Raw genomic sequence first — 25,903 nt, forward strand, 5'->3', positions numbered from 1 at the left:
CTCAGCCACCGTCATCTCCCACCTGACACTACAGCAGCCACCTGGCTGGCCTCCTGCCTCAGGTTACCACAGAGCAGCTCAAGGGATCCCATACAAGCACATCAGGTGGAACTCCCCTCTTGCCCAATGCCCAAGGTTATCTGTAATCATCCTTAGGCTTCAGATTACATGTTTCCTCCCCATAAACCCTCCCTGAGCCTCCCCTGATTTGTTCTGGGAACATCTGTATATTCCTTCCAACAACACTTACTCCACTGTGTCCTAAGTCCTTGTATTCCCACGGTTTCATGAGCTCAGTGAGGGCACAGGACTGTGTATGCCTGTCAAATCCATTCAGAGTGCATGGCACCTAGAAAATATTCTATTAAAAAACAGCTGTGAATGTACTGTTCCCCCCAAGGAACAAAACAAAAGTAGGGAAGCAAGGTAAAATTCTGACAATTAATTAATTGTTGAAAGAAGGCTGAAAATGGGCCCCAAACAATTCTAAAGAATCACAGTTTGTAAAATGGCGGCCTGGGGCAAAAATGAAACTTTTTTTTTTTTTTTTAACAAGGCCTAGTGACCCAGAGCGGCTGACTTCATCTGTGGCTTGGGTGAGTAGCAAATGGTGCCTGAGCTTAAGGTCGTGAGTATAAAGATGGAGGGAAGCCCCAAGGCGATGCCAGCTTCTGCCGTGGTCCACGGATGAAAGTGAAAAATGGGAGGTGGAAGAAGGGGCAGGGTGGTTTCTAGTCCAACTTGGGCCAGCCGTTTACAGCCAAAGGCAGAAACCAAAGGCAGGAGGAGTGTTCTGGGAAACGAAAGCGAAAGAGGCTTAACCGCTACGAGTCGGGGAGGAACCGGCAGTCGGAGCTGGGCCAGCAGACGAGGATGGCTGAGCCCGGCTCCTTCCCGCTGCTGGTCGAAGGGTCCTGGGGCTCCCAGCCCCCGAAGAACTTGAGCACCAAGTTGCAGATGTACTTCCAGAGCCGGAAGAGATCTGGAGGCGGGGAGTGTGAGGTCTGCCCGGTGCCAGGGAGCTCGAACCGCTTCCTGGTGCTCTTCTACCCGGACGACGGTGAGAGGGGCGAGGGGTGCGGGGGAGAGGGCAAGCTGGGCTCTTCTTCCAGGGAAACCTGGGGCTCGAGGGCACGGCGGGAGAATCCGCCCGGCTTCGGCAGCAACTGTAGAGAAGCGCATGGGGTGGGAGGCGTAGAATAGACGAAGTGGTCTGGAGCGCCGCAGTTCCGCCCGCGCTGCGCTTCCAGGCGCTGCGGGAGGTGCGGCAGCCAGCGCAGGTGAGTTAAACAAACATTTGGCACGGTTTGGCTGAAGGGGGCTGCCGGAGAGCTGGTGGCCATTCTACAGGGCTACATCGTGCAGTGGCGTCGTGTGCTAGTGGCAGAGTTGCAGTGCCGCTGCAACTGTCTTCTTCCTGTGAAAGCAGCAGTTCTGAAACTCTAGAGCATTATGGGAACACAATTTGAAGTAAGTGATCCGAAACAAGGAGAAGGAAAAAGAGCTGAAATGCCAATGGCTAACCAGCCTTGGACTTCCCTGGTCCAAGTATTACAGAATCCACCTGCCAGTGCAGGAGACGAGGTTTGATCCCTGGGTCGGAAAGATCCCCTGGAGAAGGAAGTGGCAACCCACTCCAGTATTTTTGCCTGGGAAATCCCACGGACAGAGGAGCCTGGAGGGCCCCAATAGTGCATGGGGTCGCAAAGAGTCCGACACGACTGAGCAGCTGAACACAATTTGAAGGAAAGAGAGTCTCCTGGGAGAGTCACGTCTAAACTGACTCCTGAGAGCGAATTCAGTTCTTGATAGGTGAGATGCTGGGGAGGTTGGGAGCTGGTGGCAGTGCTGGGGGCAGGAGAGCAAAGGCTCTCCAGGCAAGTGCCCAGGGAAGCGCCGGGCTCCCTGGGGGTAGCTTTGGTTTGAGGAGTGAGCCTTCTCCATGTGCACATGCGAGGTCTGGAGACCCGCATGAAAAGAACATGTGGGGTTTGCGCAATTTTATAATATTACAAACAGGATGCTTGTAATTTTAAAAAATCTTAGGCCTTCTCTTATTAAACCTTTTAAAAAAGAAGTGGGGTGCAAATTAAGGCTAATAAAAGTTGAGTTGAGATGAGAGAGGGCCTTGCATGATATGCTAAGGAGTATGAACTTTCCCCCACCGGTAGGCAGTGAAGGGCCATGTCCATATACGCTTTTCAGGAGATAAATTTGGATGCAGATAATACAGTGATTTCTGTTGGGAGACACCTTGGACATTAGATCTGAAGAAGATCATGCCATGTCCAAGTGAGGACCAGTGAGGCCTTGAGTAAGGAGAGTCAGCGTGGGGATAAACGATGCATGTTTGCTACTGTTCTGGATTTTGTAGCTGATTCTACAGGAATAATAGGTGTTCACTTGATGGAGAGAGAGAACCCCTGCGCTTTCTGTTATTATTTTTTTTTTTTTTTGGAAAAAAAATGTATTTGCATTGCTTCCTTTTTTCTACTGTAGTATTAGGACTTGACATAAGCATTATTCTTCTACCTCCTATTTACAGTTTATCCAGAATATTACTGCAAATATAGTATACAATTTTTAAAAACTTATGAGGAACTGCAGTTTTTGTTTTTCTCTCCTCTTTACAGAGGAGATCTCAAAATCATCCAACTTAAATAAAAATTTATACGGACATTTTCTGTATCTCTTATTTTTTAGATGGGGAAGGAAGGGGTGATATTCTAACTTGATTGAGTTTACAGGGGGAAATTCCCTCCCAATAGGTAATTGAGCGGGGCTTCCCTAATAGCTCAGTTGGTAAAGAATTTGCCTGCAATGCAGGAGACTCTGGTTCGCTTCCTGGGTTTGGAAGATCTGTTGGAGAAGGGAAAGGCTACCCATTCCAGTATTCTGGCCTGGAGAATTCCATGGACTGTACAGTCCATAGGGTCACAAAGGGTCGAACACGACCGACTTTCAAGCTTAGAGGCTTAGGAAGCCCTGAGAACAATTGGAATGCTCACGACTTGGATAATCACGATGGTGTGATCACTCATCTAGAGCCAGACATCCTGGAATGTGAAGTCAAGTGGGCCTTAGAAAGCATCACTATGAACAAAGCTAGTGGAGGTGATGGAATTCCAGTGGAGCTATTTCAAATCTTGAAAGAGGATGCTATGAAAGTGCTCTACTCAATATGCCAGCAAATTTGGAAAACTCATCAGTGGCCACAGGACTGGAAAAGGTCAGTTTTCATTCCAATCCAAAGAAAGGCAATGCCAAAGAATGCTCAAACTACCACACAATTGCACTCATCTCACACGCTAGTCAAGTAATGCTCAAAATTCTCCAAGCCAGGCTTCAACAATATGGGAACCGTGAACTTCCTGACGTTCAAGCTGGTTTTAGAAAAGGCAGAGGAACCAGAGATCAAATTGTGAACATCTGCTGGATCATGGCAAAAGCAAGAGAGTTCCAGAAAAACATCTATTTCTGCTTTATTCACTATGCCAAAGCCTTTGACTGTGTGGATCACAATAAACTGTGGAAAATTCTGAAAGAGATGGGAATACCAGACCACCTGACCTGCCTCTTGAGAAATCTGTATGCAGATCAGGAAACAACAGTTAGAACTGGACATGGAACAACAGACTGGTTCCAAATAGGAAAAGGAGTACGTCAAGGCTGTATATTGTCACCCTGCTTATTTAACTTCTATGCAGAGTACATCATGAGAAACACTGGACTGGAAGAAACACAAGCTGGAATCAAGATTGCTGGGAGAAATATCAATCACCTCAGATATGCAGAAGACACCACCCTTATGGCAGAAAGTGAAGAGGAACTCAAAAGCCTCTTGATGAAAGTGAAAGAGGAGAGTGACAAAGCTGGCTTAAAGCACAACATTCAGAAAACGAAGATCATGGCATCCGGTCCCATCACTTCATGGGAAATAGATGGGGAAACAGTGGAAACAGTGTCAGACTTTATTTTGGGGGGCTCCCGAATCACTGCAGATGGTGATTGCAGCCATGAAATTAAAAGACGCTTACTCCTTGGAAGAAAAGTTATGACCAACCTAGATAGCATATTCAAAAGCAGAGACATTACTTTGCCGACTAAGGTCCATCTAGTCAAGGCTATGGTTTTTCTAGTGGTCATGTATGGATGTGAGAGTTGGACTGTGAAGAAAGCTGAGGGCTGAAGAATTGATGCTTTTGAACTGTGGTGTTGGAGAAGACTCTTGAGAGTCCCTTGGACTGCAAGATCCAACCAGTCCATTCTGAAGGAGATCAGCCCTGGGATTTCTTTGGAAGGAATGGTGATAAAGCTGAAACTCCAGTACTTTGGCCACCTCATGCAAAGAGTTGACTCACTGGAAAAGACTCTGCTGCTGGGAAGGATTGGGGGCAGGAGGAGAAGGGGATGACAGAGGATGAGATGGCTGGATGGCATCACGGACTCGATGGACGTGAGTCTGAGTGAACTCCGGGAGTTGGTGATGGACAGGGAAGCCTGGAGTGCTGCGATTCATGGTGTCGCAAAGAGTCAGACACGACTGAGCGACTGAACTGAACTGAAGGCAGGGATGTAAAAAGGAAAGAATAAAACCCCAAAATAGAAAGGGATTCACAGGTGAATCCCTGTGAAGTGTGACAGAAGAGATGTAGGCATGGATCAGGGAGCACTTAACACAATGTCAAAAAATTTTCCAAGGGTTAATTTCACCAAGAAATGCTCTAAAGGATATCTGTGCAAGTAAGTCATTTCCCCCTCGGGCTTTGCTTTTCCTCACAGGGTTTTATACCATTTTTGATTCCAGTTGTCAACATCACCACTGGCCTGCCCCTTACGGACACTTCTTACTTCTTTAAAATCCCATTATCCTCAAGAGTTGTCCTGAAATTGGGGCCACAGACTCCCTGCATCCAAATTGCAACAGGTTAACAGGCACATTTCCAACTTTGTCCTAGAGACTCAGGTACCCTGAGGGTGGAGTGGGTGAGAATCTGCATGTTTAACCCCAATTCACTGAAGTTTGGGACTTTACAGGTGGTGCAAGTTGTAAAGAACCCACCTTGCCAATGCAGGAGACATAAGAGACATGGGTTCAATCCCTGGGTCAGGAAGATCCCCTGGAAGAGGAAATGGCTGCCCACTCCACTGTTCTTGCCTGGAGAATCCCATGGACAGAGGAGCCTGGTGGATTACGGTCCGTGGGTTGCAGAGTCGGACACGATTGAAATAACTTAGCACAGCATTAAAATTTGAGAATCCCTGTTTGTTGATGACCCAGAACAAAAAGAAATTATTGTAGGAAATACAAACCTCATAAATACAGACAACAAAAATATAATTATGTGAAGATAATATCATTCTGTTCTAGTCCTCAAAGCAGAAATGATTTCAGTCTCCCTGCCGGGTTTCTTCCTTCCTGCCTCCCAGCCCACTTGGTCCCTTCCTCCACCCCTAGACTTCTTGAATGTCCCTCTTGCAGTACCCCTTGCACAGACACTCAAACTTAGTTCAACTCAAATCCTTGTATGGTCTAAGTTCTTAGGGAGTGGATCAAAGTTCTTAGAGAGTGGAAAGTCCCTGTTTAGTTTTGATTTCCTACCAGACGAATGGCTTTCTCAGCAGTCAGGAGTTTGATAACATCTAATGACTTACCCCATCATTGCCCGAAGGGCAGAGTTCTTCTGTCTCTGGAACGCCCTCTGCCCTCCACAACAGGAAGTGGCCCCAACAGATGCAGGCCTATAGTGTAACACAACTTGGGCCTTATCATTTACATAAGAAGAATGAGCCCCAAAGCACTTCTCTGTAGAAATTAATGGATAGGAAACAAACTATCTGGAAGCTCTATTGTTTTATATAATTGGCTGAATGTCTGGAAAGTCAAGTGCAAATTAACTTGTGAGATTTAAAATTCTGTTTCAGGTATGCATATTTGTCATCTTTTTTTGGTCATTATTTGGCTCCTTATTATTGTCAGCTTCTTTGAGGTAAGGGAACCCAACTTCTCCTTAAATATAATTACATATGGATGGTCTGAGATTGATGCACAAGACAGGCTGTCCACAAGGGTAAAGGTGGTGGTGGTTGTTGTTTAGTTGCTAAGCTGTGTCTGACTCTTTGTGACCCCAGGGACTGTAGCCTTCTAGGTTCCTCTGTCCATGGCATTCTCCAGGCAAGAATACTGGAGTGGGTTGCCATTTCCTTCACCAGGGGATCTTCCCAACCCAGGGATCGAACCCATGTCTTCTGCATTGGCAGGTGGATTCTTTATCACTGAGCTACCAGGAAGTCCAAGAGTGGTTAGACGCCACCATTTCGTCTCTTTTCCTCCCAGATTCACATTCTCCTTGTTTTGGATCACTTACTGATACTGCTGCCATCTGTTCTCTTGAAATAGTCGTGCCCATACATATTACACACAATCTCAGAACAGGTTGACACACGTAGGTGCCTGGACAGGACTCTTCCAAAATATATGGAATGCAACGCAGAGGTCCATGACTCTAGATAGTTTGGCTTACAAAACACCCTGCTGTTTTGGGCTCAGGGGTCGTATCCAGTCCTTAGTCCTCACCTCAGCTTAGGACAGCCCATTATGAGTCCATGCAAAAACACTCACCCTGCTCGTAAAGAGTGAAATTAGAGTCTGGCATTCCATCTCATGTTGTTTTTGAGGCCTGTTTCTGAGGTGGCTTCCAGTGAAGGTATCACCTCCCTCATTGTCTCCATGGATGGTTGAAGTGGGAAAGCTACTCAAGACCTTCTTTTAAAAAAAAAATTTTTTTTTCTTGGCTGCATTGGGTCTTCATTGCTGTACATGGGCTTTCTCTAGTTGTGGTGGCTTCTCTTACTGTGAAACACAGGCTCTAGGTGCTCCGGTTTTAGAAACTGAAGCATGTGGGCTCAGCAGCTGTGGCTCCAGGGCGCTGGAACTCAGGCTCAATAGCTGTGGCACATGGGCTTAGCTGCCCCACGGCATGCGGAATCGTCCCACACCCGGGATCAAACCCGTGTTCCCTGTATTGGCAGACAGATTCTTGAGCACTGGACTACCAGGGACGTCCCTCAAACCCTTCCTGATGAAAGATTCTGCTTATATCTTTGGCCTCAGCAGGCAACCACATCAAAATACAACATGGCAGCCCAGCATCCATGGCAGAGCCACACCTGTGACTGCAAGGCATCCCCAAAGTTCTCCTTCACCCTGACCTCTTTGCGCCACCTGCCTATGTCAGCCATGCCTTCCCCTCTAAACTCACCCGCTCCCTGCTCTCCATCGTTGGATACCATGGTCTCTATTTTCTTTTCCTCTCGATAGCTGCTTCATCTTATTATTGTAACTTACACTTACATAGCCCTTATGAGTGTCACAGAATTCATTCACAGACACTGCTTCACGTGAGGAAACAGACTCAAGAAGCTAAAATATTTTCTCAGTGACTCGGCTACTTCAGGGCAGAGTTGGAATTTGAATCAAGGTCTTTAAACTTATGTCCACTGTTCTTTTTTTTTTTTTTTTTTTTTTTTTTGCACTACAGCTCAGCTACCAAATGCACTAATTCTTTTCTGTATTTTGTAAGAATCTTTCCCATCCCTCCTTTGCTATTCCTTTTACTATCCTATGTAAGGCTCTTATCACAGGTTAAATAATTGATTGTATACCTTTTTAAGAGGGCTGCTCTCCATTCTGCTCATTGTCAGCTGAGCCACTTTCCTCAAACATGGCTTTCATAATGTCATACCTTAGTATCAGTAGTTCACAGTGAGAGATGCTTTAATTCTTTCCCTTCATTGTAGAATAAATATTGCTACCTTTCTGAGTGCCCACTGAGCAGAGGGTACTGTATTAAGTTCTTTATAATGTTTCTTCAGTCTAATCTATGTAACACATAAGACAGTCTTCATTAATTAATAGACAAGAAGACTGAAATTTTGTCAGTAAAGCTTTTTCAGGAACATGCTCAGGGTTAAAAAAAAAAGGAAATTTAAAGATAGAATTCAAATCTGTGTCTGCTTGCTAAACTTTTCCTCTTTTCATCATACACAACCTCTCTTGAGAAGCTGACCAAGCCACTGACAGATGTTGATGAAACCTATGTCAATCATAGAATAATTTTGTTAATAAAGATTGCTTAACAGCTTTTCTAAACAATTTCAGTTCGGCAGCGAGTTCTGGAGAGAGAGAGCCACGAGTTAGAATGGCCGGGAAAAGGAACATTCAAGTTAACTGTCCAGATTCCCACAGTCCCAGGTGAAGTCCAGGAGGGGAAAATTCCCACAAAGGTAAGTATAGCGGTGATTACAAGGGAAGTCGGGTGTTCTCCCAAGGTATGTGGGGATGGGAACCACGATGAGGAAAACATAGTGGAATGAGGAGTATAACTCGCACTGGGGTGAGAAAAGCAATTTATAGATGTGGAGGGAGTGAGAGTGGTGACGGGGTAATGGGAGAGGAAGCACTTTTTGTTGTTTTGAAAATTCAAGATTGAGGGGCTACCATAATGATGGTTTGAGATGTAAAATCTTGGGTCCGTTCATTCTAGGTACTCAGTAACCTGGAACTTGCCATATTTGTTTTATTTTCACATGGTTTAGAGGGGCGAGTGATCTATACTCCATATGTTAAGTATTTCCTCAGTTGTAAAATGGGATAGTAATAGTGTTGACCTCTTTGGTTTATTGGATTGTTGTGAGGATTAAATGACACAGTCTTAGTAAAGCACTTGGCCTAGTGCTTGTTAATACTAAACATTCAATATTTAGTATTGAATTAAAAAGCATTCATTGTTAAATGGGGAAAAGAACATGAGCTGCCTTATTTCTCTGATTTAGGTCTAACCAAGAACATTTGGTGTTCCTTTGGAGTTTTGTGACTCGTTTTTACTGGTGATTTGTGTGCTAAGTGGATATGCCATGAAATGCGAGGTGTATTCAATAGCATTATTGCCTGAGTTTTTAGTTATCATTTCTGTAGACCCTACATCTTTAGACTGGCCCTAGGGACACTTTCTTAATGTAAATAAATTATTTGTAATTTATTAATGTGACTTTATTGTTTGATTTCAGGAATCCAAGACCAAAGAAAAGATTGAAGAATCAGGTAACTTCCATTTATCAGGCAGTTTTGTTTTTACTAAACACTTTGCATTGCAGGGGTCACCTTCTCTTCTTGACTTCATAAGGCAGGGTTTGCTCAGCTGAGAGATGCTTTGGGCTGCATCATCTCCATCCTCTCAGCCATCTGCTCAACGGCTGCCTCTTGAGATCTAAGGGTTCAGATCAGAAGGAAGGGAACAACTCTCTCTGTGGGGACTGAGAGTACCTTGCAATTGATGCGAGGATAAAGAGGTACCTGTAGGTGGATGAAGTGACCTTTAGACTCTACCTGTGCCCATTCACCTGTTGAGAAGCACGGATATGACGTGACAGTGGGAGCTGTGTGCAGCTAAGTCAGTTGGCACTGCTTTCTGAGCGCTGGGTGCAGGATACGAATGCAGCCCTCCAGGTCAGCACTTATCCCATCTGCTGTAGGAAACAGCCAGCAATCCAGTAGCTGTTGTGGACTTTGCTACTTGACTCATGTCTGGGTGTTGGCCTGCGTGCCACCTGACAAGACACGAGTTTTCCTGGCTAAGCATGCTGTTCTAAATGGGAGGAAGATGGACTGGGCTGAATGGCCAAACGGGAAAGAGAAGGTGATCCATATATCCAAACCTTAGGGAAGAGGAGTTCCCAAGAAAAGTTTAAATATTGTCCTCTAAAATTGAAATTTTCTGAAGAACATGTTTAGATTTTTGCAACTTTCCTTTTCTGAAAATGGCTCTGGGATGGGATCTGCCTTAACTTGGCAAAATGCCTGGATAGGGATGTATAGGTTGTTTCTGCCTAATATGGATGTATTAAACTGTAGAATAGAGTATGCATGGTTGAGAAGCTCCTGCTTCTTATGAGACAGGAATTTTTGTCTCTTTAGAGGAAGTTCTGCTTTGTCTTCTTCAGATATGGCTCGCCCAACTCCCAGTATTTGTTCACTGTGACTTTCTAAACCCTTATCTGTTTCTGGAAAGATTGCTTACATGCTGTACCTTCAAGCTCAGTTTTGTACCAGAAAGTGGTTTTATATTTGTAGTACATTTATATCTGTACCATTTCTGGAATTAATCAAGTCTGTGTTTCTTATGGTTTCATAGATTTCAGCCTAACTCTTGTCTTAACTGATTTGTTAGCACTGTTTTGGATTTGCTTAATGCTTCAAGTATGTACTCAGGGAGAGCCAATCAGCCTCACTCCACCAATGTCCTGGAGATTTTAGATGCATTTACTAAACCTGTTGTAACCTGAGCTTGACTCTAATTGTAGTAACCAGCCAGGAATTGGGGTGGTCTTCAACAAGATACTTAAGTTGACCCCTTTAAGAGTTGGAAGAGGTTCTTTGTTGAATAGTTGGTTCACACTGAATCTTGACAATGGCCTTAAGGCCAGGACTCTTGAAATTAACTGGAACAGAGTTAATAGTTTTCAGAAATGTTGCCCAGGATGAAAACATTGGGTTTGGTGAGCAGATAGCATTTACTCTGCCATAATAATGTCAGCTCCCTTTCTTACTTTTATTTTTTGTGTACCTCCTTTAGAAAATTGGTAATTTCCTTTTCCAACGTTTTTTATATGTACTTATCACCACACAACCAGTGCCACGAACCCAGGGCACTAATGGGATAGTTGCTCACAGAATGTCTAAAGACCGTGACATACTCATCATGCTTCAGGGCACAAGCATAGTGGATGACTGTCTTCTGTATACAGTTAACCCTTGAGCAAGCTGAATTTGAACTGTGTGGATCAAATTGTACATGAATTTTTTTCAATCAATATAGTTGAAAAATTTTTGGAAATTTGTGACAATTGGAAGAAATTCACAGATGAACCACATAGCTTAGAAATACTGAACAAATGAAGAAAAAATTAGTTATGTTGTGAACACATAAAATATATGTAGATGTACCTATAACATACAAAATATGTGTTAATCAACTGTTCGTGTTATTGGTAAGGATTCCGGTCAACAGTAGGCTATTGGTAGTTAGGATTCTGAGGAGTCAAAGTTATACACAGATACTTGACTGTGCAAAGGGTTGGGCTCCTAATCCCCATGTTGTTCAAGGATCAAGTGTATATGCAACTCTTTATGGTCACAGTAGAGAGGTACAAGCTGACTGGGGTGGTTGCTATTCCATAAGTTTGAGGTATACACATAATTCTCTGTGCTATTTGATCTTCCATGTGCATTCCATAGTCATTTGCTGTAAGAATCCTTTTTTTTTCTCTCCAGTGATTGGAAATTATTGCTTTTCAGAACATAAGATGTTAGGTGATTCCCATGTTTGGGCATCATTGGATATTCTTGCTTTCCTCCAGTAATCTAAGCAGTAAATCTTCAATTCAGCAGACATTTATTGAGCCTCAGCTGTTTACCATGAGCCAGAAATACAAAGATGAATAAATGTGTCCCTTGCTTTGGAGAAGCTTGGTTCAGTAACTGTAATATGGTGCTGTGATAGAAATATATGTCAGGTGTTATGAAAAGCAAGGCAGGTTCCTCAGAAAAACAAGGCAGAAAAGAGTGTAATAAAATTGAACATAATCATGATCAGCATCATGTCAAGTACTATTTTTTATTTTTAACTAAATTAAGCTGAAAGTCTTCTAAGATCCATTTTTCCGCAATTCTTAATCTTTCTTTATTCTAGTTTTATTGAAACATAATTGGCATGTTACTTGTGTAACTTATGTCAACTTTGAAACCAGGAAAGGAAGAAGGCAGTGTAATTAGCCTGTGATAATTTTTTTACATTTATTTATTCTTAATTGAAGGATAATTGTTTTACAGTATTGTGTTGGTTTCTGTCAAACATCAACATGACTCAGCCATAGGTATCCATATGTCCCCTCTTTCTTGAACCTCCCTTCCACCTCCCTTCCGCCTCCCTCCCCACCCCACCTCTCTAGGTTGTTACAGAGCCCTGCTTTAAGTTCCCTGAATCGTATAGCAAATGCCCACCGGCTATCTATTTTACATATTAGCCTATGATAATTTATTTTGATAAGAACATGATAGATAAATCTAACACCTTGTACCCTTTTGTCTTCCTAAAATCAGATTCATCAAAAAAACTAGAGGAAGACCTCTCTCTCAGTAGAAGATCAGAAAAAGAGGAAGACACCCCAAAAGAGTGTGAAGATATTTCCTCTTTGGTTGCATTTGAAAATCTCAAGGCAAATGTGACTGATGTGATGTTAATGTTGTTAGTGGAGAATATAAGTGGCCTGACGAATGATGACTTTAAATTGGAATTTATACGAGACTTTAATGTGGCTGTAGTTACCTTTCAAACGTATACTGGTAAGATCAAATGATGCTCCATTTGTCAGCCTTCTTTGCACTACACTTTGGGGTTTGGAACACCTAGCTTATGGAACATCTCTGAAAGTTTCATTCTTTCTAATAGCACATCAGGCTCCTCTGTCCATGGAATTCTCCAGGCAGGAGTTGGTTGCGATTTCATTCTCTAGGGTATTTTCCTGACCCGGGGATCAAACTTGAGTCTCTTGAATTGCAGGCAGATTCTTTATCATCTGAACCACCGGGGCAGCCCCTCTAGTAGCTAGTAAGTTAATACTGGTTTCTTATTTTGAAAGAGAAGCAAATTCATCTTGAAACCAAACTCTGGTATGTTTAATAAACAAAGTTTATTGTATGAGTTGTTTGTAGGTGTGCGTGTGTGTGTGTGTGTGTGAGAGAAACAGACAGAGACAGAGAGAGAAGTGAGACAGAAGTAACACACCCAAATAGAAATCTAAAGTCTCAGGTTATTAGAGATTCCGAGCAGAGGACTCAGTGTTTCCTGTATGTTATCTCACTGAGATGAGTAAATATTGATCTGTGTTACTTAACTGGACTTACTGGAGAGTAATAGTAATAGCAGTAAGCATTCTTATAGTGCTACTGTAAGTCAGGTACTATGCTGAGTTTGTTTCATGTATCAATTTATTTGTTCCTTTCAACAACCTTCTGAGGTTATTATTGTCCCTCATTTTACGGTTGGGGAGACAGAGATGCTAGTACCTGGAAGAGCTGGATTTGAACCAAGGCAGCCCGCCTCTATAGAGCCTGTTCTTTTATTCCCTTTACCATGTATTTCCTTAGTACTTGCATGGTTATCACATATGCAGGGATGAATAAATGCAGGTGCTGCAGAAAGTGCATGCTCTTTAAGGTCTGTGTGGGGAGTCTGTGGACAGTTTCTGAAATTGGAAGAGCTATCTGCAGATGACAAGGAAATTTTCCAATTCCAAGCCCTCACTATTCCATGGTCATGGCAGTGGAATGGTTGATCTTAATCAACCAGCACAGGTTCAAATTTATGATTATTTCTTATAAAGGTAAAACGAAGTAGACTTGCTTTTGTTCACTGAGCAAAAATCTTGCATACCTACTAGGTGTGAGGCACTAGTCTAGGGGCTGTAGGTACACAGGTGAATAATTCTTGGTTCCAGCTCTTGAGGAACTCATATGGGGCAGGAAGAAACCCATTCATAAGTCAGTAATGAAGATGCAGGAGGAAAAGCTGCTTTTTTTTTTTTTTTGAAAAGCTGCTTTTCTCAGCTGTGAGCAGGAGGCTGTGGGGAATGGGAAGGGGACCCAATGGTGACTTGGTCTTTTCTGATGTCTATACTCCAGAAGTAACAGGCTATCAGATCTCAGATATGCTGTGTTGTTTATACACCCTACTAGCCCCACTGCCTGAAACGTTTCCTCCCCTTGCGTGCTCAGTTGCTCGGTCATGTCCCACTCTTTGCAAACTCATGGACTGTAGCCCTTCAGGCTCCTCTGTCCATTGGATTATCCTGGCAAGAATACTGGAGTGGGTCTAGGAGATCTTCCCAACCCAGGGATTGAACCCCAGTCTCCTGCACTGGCGGGCAGATTCTTTACCACTGAGCCACCTGAAAAGCCCCTTCCTCCCCTTATCTCCCTGATAAACTCTTCTTTATCCTTCAAAACTCAGGTCAGTGACTACTTACTCTGGGAATCCTTGTCTGATTCCCAGTCTTAGTTTTCCCACCTCATTTGATCCTCAAATAGGCCATTTGTTTGCTTTCAAGGCTTCTTCCCTCTTGGATGGTGAGCTTTTAAGAACATGCTACATTCATCCCTGTATCCCCAGATCCTAGCATGGTGTCTTGTACATCATGGACTCACTATCAACATTTATTAATTTGAAAGAGATAATTGGACTGAGTCCAGAAGGAGGAACAGGAGCAGGATAAAAACATTGAAGAAGGGCATTTTAGGTGCAGGGAATTAGATACAAAGGCAACAGAGAATGGAGTTTTTGAAAGAATGACTGGGTTGTGTGTCAATATGGAAAATAAAATAAATGGAGGTAATAAACAGAGGTGATGTTTAGAAATTAGTTTGGGGTCAGATAGCCAAGGGCCTTGTACGCCTCACTAAGGAGCTTAAACTCTTGCCTGCAAGTGCTCGGGAGCCATTTCAGGACTTGAGGAAAGAGTGAAATAAGATTTGTGTTGTAGAGATGCATTCAGGTAGTGATGTCAAGAGGTGGAGAGAGCTGTGACTAAAGGCAGGGACATGACTCAGTGTCAGCAATCCCGGTAAGACATTCCTGATTGCACTGCTTTTCAGAAGCTTCCAGGGAGTCTATAGGCATATATATTCTCCTGTGGGAATTAAAATCTTGCATTTAAAAATTGAGTGCTTAGCCTGCTTCCTTTTTCTCAGTTAATATTCAGACAGTTTCTTCTATACAATATAAAAATATAATTTTTTGATTGATTAATTGATTATGGTTTGTAGATGCCTTGAAATTTGTTGGTGAATGTCCCAAGCACCATTCAGTGAAAAAACTTCAGCTTTCTGCAAGACTTCTGGAAGTGACAAAAACAATTCGAGTTGAAAACCTGCCACCTGGTGTTCATGACCATGATTTAAAATGTTTATTTGAAAATCCTCATAATGGAGGGGGAAGAGTTGTCAGCATCGAATATTTCCTTGAGGAGAGTTCAGCACTGATTGAATTTTTTGACAGAAAAGGTAACATCTATTAATCTTAATTTTGTAAACCATACCTGGCATAACTGAAAATATTGTAGTAGATCTTAACAGTTAAAAGTTTTATTTTTTCTCGGAAATCCAAGTAGTAATCCTGTATATCTGGTATGTGATACTTGGTGAAAACAGTGATTCAAAATTTGGAGAAGCAATGTCAAGTTTTTGAAAGATATAAGGAGATTCTCTCATGAGTCTCTACTTACGATAGACTGAAAAATATATAAAAATTATAAATATATATAATTCTTAGAGTCTTTGAGATATTGTTTTTAAAGAGGTGATCTATGTTTTAGCTCTACATTTGATAGAAATTCTCAAGTTAATTTCAACAAGTAAAGATATACTCAGAAACACACACAGTTTCTATAAAGCATAAAAATATTAAAAATATTTTTTAATTGAAGGATAATTGCTTTACAGTATTATATACTCTACCAAACATCAACATGAATCAGCCATAGGTTTACTTACGTTCCCTCCCACCTCCCTCCCCATCCCACACCTCTAGGTTGTCACTGAGCCCTGGTTTGAGTTCCTTGAGTCATATAGCAAATTCTAATTGGCTCTCTATTTTACATGTGGTGATGTATGTTTTCATATTACTCTCCCCATATATCCCACCCTGTCAGGAAGGGCACTTTTCCTGAACGCTTGCTGTACATGAGATCTTTTGCTGTGTTTTCTGTCACAGTAGCTTGCTGAATCCTCATAAGAATCTGTGCAGTTATATAGTTACTTTTTTTTTTTTAAACAGAGGAGGAAAACAGTATGGTGATCTTAAGGCACATAAACGTGAAATCTTTGATGGTTCTTGGGTCAGACAGACCTGAGTTCAAATGCCTGGCTTTGGTGCTTACTAGCTTTGTGATTTTGGGGAAGTTACTTTAACCCACATAAGTCTCTGTTTTCCATCTATAATATAGGGCTCCCATTACTACTTACCTCAGAGGAATGTTGTGAGCATCAGATTAAATTGTACCTGTGCAGTCTTGGCATGGGGATACTCACTGGTACTCAGAGCCTGTTCCAGGCCGTGGTGGGAAGTTGAAGCCATGTATCTGAGCCTGCAAAGGTCATGTTCTTTTCATTAGGTCTGGCTTCAGGCTAGGCAGCCAATTGTGCACAAGGTGAAGTTATTTTTGACGTCTTTTCACAAGATACTGCTTTAATCCAAGTTGCTACTGGAGTTCATTCTAATTCCCTTCCTGCTTAGACCCCTTGTACCTGTCTAACAACTAAACACAAAGTGAGGAGGGGCATGGGGGAGAAGAGTACCTCTACACACACACACACACACACACACACACACACACACACACACACAACACACACACACACACACACACACACACACACCACACACACACACACACACCACACACACACACACACACACACACACACACACACACACACCACACACACACACCACACACACACACACACACACACACACACACACACACACACACACACACCAGTAGATGTCTCAGTAGATGTGACAGGAAGGGCATTAGAGCAGGGACAAGGGAGATGCAAGACTTACTGAATCAGAGTCCCTGGGGCTGGGTTGTCTGATGACCACGAGGATGACCTTGGTTTGGAACCCCTGGAAGAGGGCAAGAGCATGGGCTTTGGGGTTAAGACACTGGCTTGAATCTTAGCTCAAATATTTACAGTCTGTGTGTGCGCTCAGTCATGTCCGACTCTTAGCGATTCCATGGACTGTAGCACACCAGACTCCCCTATCCATGGGATTTTCCAGGCAAGAATACTGGAGCAGGTTGTCATTTCCTACTCCAGGGAATCTTCCTGAATCAGGGATCAACCCTGCATCTCTTGAGTCTCCTGCATTGGCAGGCTGATTCTTCACCACAGCACCACCTGGAAGCCCCATTTTCAGTCTGTGTGACCCTATTTGAGTTATCTAACATCTCCTAGCTTCAGTTTTATCATTTGTAAATAAGGACGATAACAATAGTGTCTCTACTTCAAAAGGTTGTTGTGAGGGTTATATACATAAACCACTTAGAATATTGTCTGACACATAGTAAATTATGATAATTATTGTTATGCACCACCTCTTAGGAGTATTAATGGAATCTAAATCATATATGAAATCTAAATTTCTGTAACTGTACAGGAAGAAATTATAGAAAGAAATAAATAACATGATTCCTAGATGAGCTTTGCTTTAAGAACAAAAACATTCTTCACACTGGAGCAAACACCCTCCTCATGCTTGTGACCAAACTCCTCTCTCTTTCTTAACCTGGTGGTAATAATATATATTAGTGTTATCATAGAATTTACTTAACAGAATAGAATTTACCTAACAGAATTTCGGTATAGAGTGCTCTTGGCTGGAAAGTAGTTATTCCATGACACAAGGAATACCTGTGTAGTATTAATACATATCAGTTTATATTTGAGCACTCTGGGAGTAGTGCTGCTTTTTAAAAGCATGTTGTAACATCAAAGTTCTTACAAACATTAGGATTTTTTTTTCTCTAGAATAGGAAAATTTGTTTGCTTGTTTTTGCTTCTGAAACATATTATACTGAATTTGTTTTATTTCTTTCCTTTAAGTGATGGACACCATCATGACCAAGAAACTTGACCTCAATAATATGCCACTCTCTGTGTTCCCATACTATCCTTCTTTGGGCACAGCCTTGTATGGCGAGGAGAAACCTCTGATCAAGCTTCCGGCATCATTCAGAGAACCACTGGATCTTTCCTTATGGAAATTCTTGCAGAAAAAGAATCTGACTGAGGAGATACATGATCAAATGAGACGTTGTCACTGTGAGCTGACGTGGTGCCAGCGCAACAGTGAAGTGATCATCAGACCTGCAGCCACATTAGTCAATGAAGGAAGGCTAAGAGTTAAGACTTGGCAGAAAGATGTTTCCAAACTTTTCTCTGACATCAGGTCTAAATATACAGTGACCTCATTTAAAGTGGATCCAACAGTGTGGGACACCATTAAAGACAGTTTAGAAGATGATAGGATTTTGATTGAATTTGATGCACTTGCAAGCATTGTAACCTTAGTGGGGGAGTCAGGCGATGTGCAAGACATTGAGCCACAGATCAAGGACTTAATAGAAAGCACCATTCAAAATATGAAAAGAGAAGAGCAAAGTCTGAAACAAAAACTGGCCATTACTTCAAGCAAGTATTCACTTCTTTTGCACAGTGGCATACAAGAGCAGCTCCACACAGAGTGCCCAGAGGTGGAAATTTATTATGATGAAGCCTCTCAACACATGTGCTTCAAAGGACTCCCTGCAGAAGTGTATAAAGTAAAGTGTGAAATCCAGGAAAAGGTATACAGCATGGCTCAGAGAAACATTCATGTTCACCCTAAGGTTTTCCAGTTTCTGCAACAGGTTGACTGTGCAGAATTCTCCAAGTCTCTCTTTATAGCACAGAACATTCTTGCAGTTTACGAGCTAGAGGGCACAACCGTCCTCTTAACTGGCTTCTCTTCTGAAGTCCTTGTGAAAGCTGAAAACCAAATGTGCAGCACCTTAATTTGTAAGTGCATTGATGTTGAGGACAGGAAAGTCCTTAATGGCAATAATTGGAAAGGGCTCACTGGAAATTTGTGTAAGAAACACAATTCCTCCTCAAAGACTGTAGTAATCCAGGAGGTAACTTCAGAAACTGCAGCCCAGGTCATCATTGCAGGCTGTATAAGAGACGTAAGTAAAATCTACGACTTGCTTTTTGACTTCGTGGAAAAGCACACAAAAATAGAGAGATGGCACGGAGTAGAGAGTTCCTTAATTGTTGATTATTTAAAAGCAGAAAAGCAAATCTGGCCAAATATAAGGAGGATGAATGTTCAGGTAAATTTTAATCCTGAGAACAAGCAAAAAGCCATTACACTAATTGGCCCAAAGACCAAAGTCCTGGAGGGAATGAAAATTGTCAAACAAGCCTTGGATTCGGTGTGTGTTAAAAGCATCCATATTGATAAACCAGGAGCTGGTCAGTTCTTCCAGGATAAAGCACGGTATTATAAAAGTGAGGTCAGAAGATTATTTGGTTGTTTTATTGAACTGAAGAAAGATGAAGAAAAGGCGAGAGGCAGCACTGGTGGGCAGAGGTGCTTATTTCGGACAGATTTAGCTCCTGGAGTCTCGCTAATTGTGCAGCAAGGCAACTTGACACACTTTCCCGTCCAGGTGGTGGTGAACGCGGCCAATGAGGAACTCAAGCCCAGGGGGGTGTTGGCTGTTGCTCTTCTAGAAGCAGCTGGCCCTGAGCTTCAAGAAGACTGTGACCAGATATTGAAGAAAAAGGGCAAGATCTCACCTCCCTGTGCCGTCATCTCGAAAGCAGGAAAGCTCCCATACCAACATGTGATCCACGCAGTGGGGCCCCAGTGGAAGAGTGATGAGGCCCAGAAATGTGTGTGGCAGCTAAAGACAGCTGTGAAAGAAAGCCTCAATTTGGCTGTAAAACACAAGTGCCAATCCATAGCCATCCCTGCTATTAGTTCCAGAACCTTAAGCTTTCCTCTATCCCTGTGTGTGGAGACCATTGTTTTGGCGATCAAGGAATGGTTCCAGTGTAAGAAGAATGGATCCACCTTGAAAGAGATTTACCTTGTGGATATAGCTGAGAAGACTGTTGAGGCCTTTGCTGAAAGTGCCAAAAGTATATTTAAAGACACCCTGCCTGATGTTGCTTCCCTGCCCAGTTTACCAGCAGCAGCCCAGCCCGACAAGAGAAAAGATGATGGAAATGGATCAAGTCTGTTGACCCCAGAAGGCCTGAGGATCCGACTGGTGAAAGGAGATGTGCAGAATGCTACAGTGAGTGCCCCTGTTTTCAGAATAACCCCCAGGATGCTGGGAACTCCAGTTAGCCTACTGCCAAAGGGAGATTAGGATCAAGGGGAGAATCCCATGTCCTCCATCCTTGCGTTGAAATAGGTTTTCTTAGAAAATTGGGCTACTTCACCAAGGTGCTCACTAATTGAGACTGGTCAGTTATTTGTGGAAACTGATAATGTACTCAGATCACTAGTTTCCAGCAAATGTGAAAATCCACAATAATAGCTAATGTTTATGTGACTCTCTATACTTTTTCAGTGCTTTTATACCTGTCATACTTTGGCAAATCTAAGATTAATTTCAAATTCTCTGATAGCAGATACAGAAAAATTAGAGCATAAGATGGGGACAGAGGACAGTAATCTGGAGTGTACTGAGTCTGAGGGGCTCTCAACTCCCAACGTCAGTAAGAGAATGTGGGGAGGAAAGTAGAAAGTGGATCTGGGGAAGGTCTGGGTATTATGTGGGGCTAGTTCTTGTACATCTGTCAGGGAGTGATGTGTTTTTAAAAACTGTATTTAGCAACTTCTTCAACACAGGCTGTAACATCCAAACAGTGCTGGAAGGCCCCCTGCGGCGCTTCCCCAAATGGGGGGTTGTGAGCAGTCTTGGGGCAGAGCTTCTTAGGGAAGGCCATTTGCATATCTTATTTGGAGAAAAAGTTATTCACAACCTTTGCCCACTTTTAAATTATCTTTTTATTACTGAATTTTAAGAGTGCTTTGTATATTCTGAATATAGGTCCTTTAACAGATAAATGATTTGCAAATATCTTCTCCCATCCTGTGGGTCATCCTCTTTTTTTGTTCAAGTTGTTATTTTGTTTAAAATATTTTTCATTTTAGCTCAAAATATGGAAAGAGGTTGTAAAAATTTTGATTTTTACTTACAGTTAGCTTAAATCATAATTACAAGAATAATAGCTAACACTGCCTGTGTTCTATGTGCCAGGCACTCTCCCAAGTGCTTGGCATTCATTTTCTCATTCATTGCTATGAGGCAGATTCCAGGATTATTATTCTCGTTTCACAGATGAAGGAATGAGATTTAGAGGGGTTAAGTATTTTGCCCAAGTCTCACAGCAAGCAAATGATAGAGCTAGGACTAGAATGTGCATTGCTATATTTCAAAATATAGAAGGAATTTTGTTTCTCATCGAAAAAACCAAGCAAATAAACAGAAGTCTCTCAGCCAGGGGTCAGTAATTGGAATGAGTTCCGATGCTCATTCACCGTGGACACTGAGCAGTAAGGCATTCCTTCCATGCCTTCCTCTCCCATGGATGTGTGGCTTCTGCTGCCACAGATCTGCTTTGCATCACTCCTCGGTGACCCTTGTGGGGTAACTTTGACAACCACTTGGTCCCATTCCCTCTCCCGTCTTCTCTTGGTGTCTTAGTCAAGCCTGATTAATCTGCTCATAGTAACTGTCCTGCTGGAAAAGATCCCATGGCTCTTCACTGATGCCTGGAAGCCCAGTTGACTTGGGACTCAAGGCCCTGCAGTCTCCCCGCTGTGTAGTATTCCTAGCCTGGCTGCTACCTTTTGCTGTGAAAGCTCTCTAGCAGGTCAAACTAATGGGCTTGCTGCTCACAACCTACCCTGCTTCTGCCCATGCTGTTGCCCCTCCTGAATGAGTTCCCCATCTCTCTCTGCCTGCAGCAGCTATTCCCATTTCTCAGACACCGTGTCACTCATACTGTCCTCACTAACCTCTGAAGGCGCTTCCTCTGGACTCCTTTGGTGAGTCCCTACCGTGTATGTGTTGCTTTTTTGATAGCTACTTTTTGTCCTAGAGTGTTATTGAGATAAGTATCTCTCTTTTGAGGTGGTATTTTAATCTCTGAAAACTTGATCATCTTAGTTGTCTCCCACTGTGCCAAGCCCAGGGGCTTAAATATAGTAATCCTGGATGAATGCTTTTTCTTAGAATTTGAAACAAATTGTTGGTTTTGTTTTTAAGACCCATGTTGTTGTCAACTCCATTCCCTCGGATCTTGAGCTCGATAGAGGGCCCCTTTCCAAGTCCTTTTTGGAAAAAGCAGGACAAAAGCTCCAGGAGGAATTGAAGACAGCTGGACAGGGGGTTGTTGTTGATGTGGGCACTGTTCTCCAAACCAGCGGCTGCAATCTGCACTGCCACCATGTGCTTCATGTGGTGGCTCCGAACTGGAAAGATAACAAACCGTCTTCACAGAAGGTGGGACCTGGTTTTAAATTCTCCAGAAAATTAGGTAGCTCTTTGAACTCTCAGTGTAAAGTAGATTGGACTCTGCCTATTTCTATTCTGTAATAACATCACATTCTCAGAGCCATTTCTTTGAGCTATCGCTGTCTTCTCCCAAGGACCAGTTAATAATATAAATTTACTGTAGTTCTCAACCATTGCTGGGACTCAGGGAAGGGTTGCTGAAGATAGCACCCTTTAGTGAGGAAGGCAAGGTGAGGGCGTGAAGAATGGAAGAGAACAAAGGATCAGCACAGTAACTGCTTTGCTTCTTTCCATCATTGCTGAATGAGTTTGAATCTTTTTGGAGGGTCTCACACATTCTTCCTTCCTTTTCCTCGTTTACTCCTCTATTTTTCTTTCCCCCTTCTCACTGCCCTTAACCTCCTTTTGTTGAAAGTAAAAAGGAGTAGGCAGAGATCCCATAGTAGCTAAATTCTTGTTCTTTTTGTTTGAACTCTAATTTCTAGGCAAACATGTATAAGAATGTGCTTTGTCCTTTTCAGATCATGGAAAACATAATCAGAAAATGTTTGGAGATCACTGAGAGTTTGTCCTTAAACTCAATTGCATTTCCAGCGATAGGAACAGGAAATCTGGGGTTTCCTAAAGACGTTTTTGCTCAGTTAATCACCTCAGAAGTATTCACATTCAGTAGAAAGAGTCAATCCAGAACTTTACAAGAGGTTTGGTTTCTGTTGCATCCAAGTGATCATGAAACTATTCAGGTACGGTCTTGCTCATTGCTGGTTATTCTGTCAACTGAGCCCTAACATTTTCAAGTGTCTTCTTCGTTTCATAGGTTGTTTCTTTCATGTATTTTCATACAAGAAAGTAAAAGAGCAGTGTGGACTAGTTGTAGTATAGCAAATTTCAAGCAAATGTATGCATATAGAAAAAATTTGACTTCTTATTAAGAAAAATTTGAAACATATACAAAAATTGACAAAACAGTTGGCTTCCCTTGTAGCTCAGTTGGTAAAGAATCTGTCTGCAATGCAGGACACTTGGGTTTGATTCCTGGGTCAGGAAGATCCCCTGGAGAAGGAAATGGCAGCCCACTCCAGTATTTTTGCCTGGAGAATCCCATGGACAGAGGAGCCTGGCAGGCCACAGTCTGTGAGGTAGCAAGAGTCAGACACGACTTAGCGATTAAATTACTACTACTACTAGGCAAAGTAGTATAATGAAATCCCTTTATCCGTATTCATCTTCATAATTAACAACTTATGGCCAGTAGGTTTCATCTCTATATCCATTTATTTCCTTTCCTTCCATATTATTTTTGAAGCAGATCCCATATATACATTTTACCCATAATAGATTCGGTATTTGTTTTAGACATTAGGATTCTTTTTAAAAAGTAACCTTACTACAATACTATTTCACACGTAAAAGAAATTGACAATCATTCCTTTATTTAATCAATTATCAAGTCAATGTTCATATTTCAAACTATTTCATAAATATTTTGTTTTTATAGCTTGTTTGTTTGAATCAGAATTCAAATAAGGCCCCAGTATTGCAATGGAGTTGACATATCCCTTAAACCTCTTTAATCTATAGAATTTCCTTCCATATTAACATAGAAATTTTAATACATAATATAAAAGTACTGTGTGGTCCTACAAATAGGAGAATGTCAAAATAATATACAACTGAAGGACTCAGCACATCCCCATAGGAGTAAGATGGTTGGGACCAGAAATACCAGAACCATCTTTGGTCATAGAGAGTTCATCAACTAGCTCACATTTGCTGAACATCAGCTGTGAGTAAGCTGCTGGACTCAGCATTACGGGAGAACAAGAAGCATTTAATAAGAGGCCATTATTCTTGCCCTCCAAGTCCTTAGAATCCAGGAGAATAGATGATATTAAATGTTTGAAAAGTTCCATAATAGTGTAAGAAGTAACAGATTAAAGCTAGCAATCTAAGAGATGTCCATGTATCATTGGACCAACTGAATTTTTAGGTCATACTTTTTTTTTCTCTCTCTAGCTACTACCTTTAAATACTCTGGAAGCAAGCAAATCTAAATTCTAAACAGACAGCTAAACCCCCTGAGCAGTATATGTGGTCCATTTAGTTGGCCCACAAAACTACAGTCGTTTCTAGTCAATAAATGGTTTTTGAACAGTCTCCCTATGACTTGCATTGTACAAAGTGATATGGATTACAGAATGGGTATGTAGCATGTGCTGCCCCTCCTACAAATCATAATTACTTGGAGAGCTAAGATTTGTACACATAAAATGAACTAGAGAGATGAAATGCTGAGTTTTTGAATGAATGGCTGAGTTCATTGAAGGAAGTGAGTCCTATGACATGGATCTGAACCCTTGAAGCTCACTATTTCTGTGCAATCTCAGCCTTCATTATCTTTCCTAAAGATTCAAATTAAAGTATTTGATAAAGGGGTTAGCCTAGACAGACACTGTTATTGCCATTGGAAATAATACTGCTTTTCCATACATGGCTGTGACACTTTTTCTCTTAAGACTTGTAAAGAGAGTTAAGCTTTGATTTTATTTGCCCCCAAATAAGCAAAACTTATTGCAATATTTATAGGTGGAGACTATAACAGAGGTTGCAAACAGCAGCCTGTGGTCTGAATGGAACCTCTAGATATGCTTTATTTGGGCTGTTTTTTTAAACAGTTTGAATCTGTTGCTGGCATTTAAGAATCAAACATGTCATATTAAGCTCCAGATGTCCACTGTGACCTAAAAATTCAAAAATTCTGGCACATTGGACATGGATATGAGCCTGAACAATTTGCTGTGGTTGAATGGCAGCTACTGTCTAGTTCTCCAGAGTCAAACCAGTCCACCTTTTTACTCCTGTAGCTTACCTGCCTGGTGCTTATAGTAGTCCTTAAGCCTGAGACCTTGGGTCTATAGCCAAGGCTCACTTGGCTCACTTCTGTCTGGTCCTCTTCCCATTATTGTATAAGCTTTTTAGTCAAGATGTTACTTGTTCATTCCCAATAAAATTTCCTGTTGCTTGTAATAAGGAGGAAGAAAGAGATGATATTGGTGTGTCACTACCAGGCAAAGAAATGGAATTCCAGCCTCTAACTCCCAAGACACTACTCCCCTAGCTGTTTCTTTCCTGGTACAAATAAGTTAAAAACTGAAGGGTCTGGGTCCTTGTGATTGCCTTTCTCTTAACACTATATTTTTGACAACAGCAAATATTTGCTTTTACTCATTATGAAAGTAATACATCTTCATTATAGAATCTGAACAAAAAATGCATAAATTCTTTTAGTTATATTTCATTCCAGTCTTTTATATATGTGAACTTTTAAATGTGGGACTATGTATTTTAATATCATTCTTTTTTCATTTAATAGTATAAAATAAGCATTTCCCTGTTCTATTAACTATTCTTTTAAAATGTGATTTATAATGGCTGCCAAATACTCCAGCATGAAAGTAAAAGTGTTAGTTGTGTAGTCGTGTCTGACTCTTTGTGACCCCACGGACTGCACACTCTCCAGGCTCCTCTGTCCATGGGATTTTCCAGGCAAGAATCCTGGAGTGGGTTGTCATGCCCTTCTTCAGGTGATCTTCCTGACCCAGGGATCGAACCTGTGTTTTTCGCATTGAGGGCAGATTCTTTACCATCTATGCCACCAGGGAAGTAAATACTCCAGCATATGGGCATACTAAAATTTATTTAACCA

At 41.9% G+C, this 25,903-nt stretch overlaps 1 protein-coding gene across 1 annotated transcript in view; it reads left to right on the top strand.

Moving 5' to 3' along the window:
- Positions 540–25,903, top strand: part of PARP14 (poly(ADP-ribose) polymerase family member 14) — a 44,350-nt gene continuing 18,986 nt past the window's right edge. Inside the window, exons 1-8 of the mRNA XM_005675030.3 lie at positions 540–1,060; positions 8,162–8,286; positions 9,070–9,103; positions 12,161–12,403; positions 14,882–15,118; positions 17,726–19,965; positions 21,949–22,185; positions 22,719–22,940. Coding sequence (XP_005675087.2) covers positions 874–1,060; positions 8,162–8,286; positions 9,070–9,103; positions 12,161–12,403; positions 14,882–15,118; positions 17,726–19,965; positions 21,949–22,185; positions 22,719–22,940 — 3,525 coding nt within the window. The 5' untranslated portion in view covers positions 540–873. The remainder of the gene's footprint in view (positions 1,061–8,161; positions 8,287–9,069; positions 9,104–12,160; positions 12,404–14,881; positions 15,119–17,725; positions 19,966–21,948; positions 22,186–22,718; positions 22,941–25,903) is intronic.

The sequence above is a fragment of the Capra hircus genome, chromosome 1, assembly GCF_001704415.2.
Source record: "Capra hircus breed San Clemente chromosome 1, ASM170441v1, whole genome shotgun sequence".
NCBI classification, from domain to species: Eukaryota; Metazoa; Chordata; class Mammalia; order Artiodactyla; family Bovidae; genus Capra; species Capra hircus.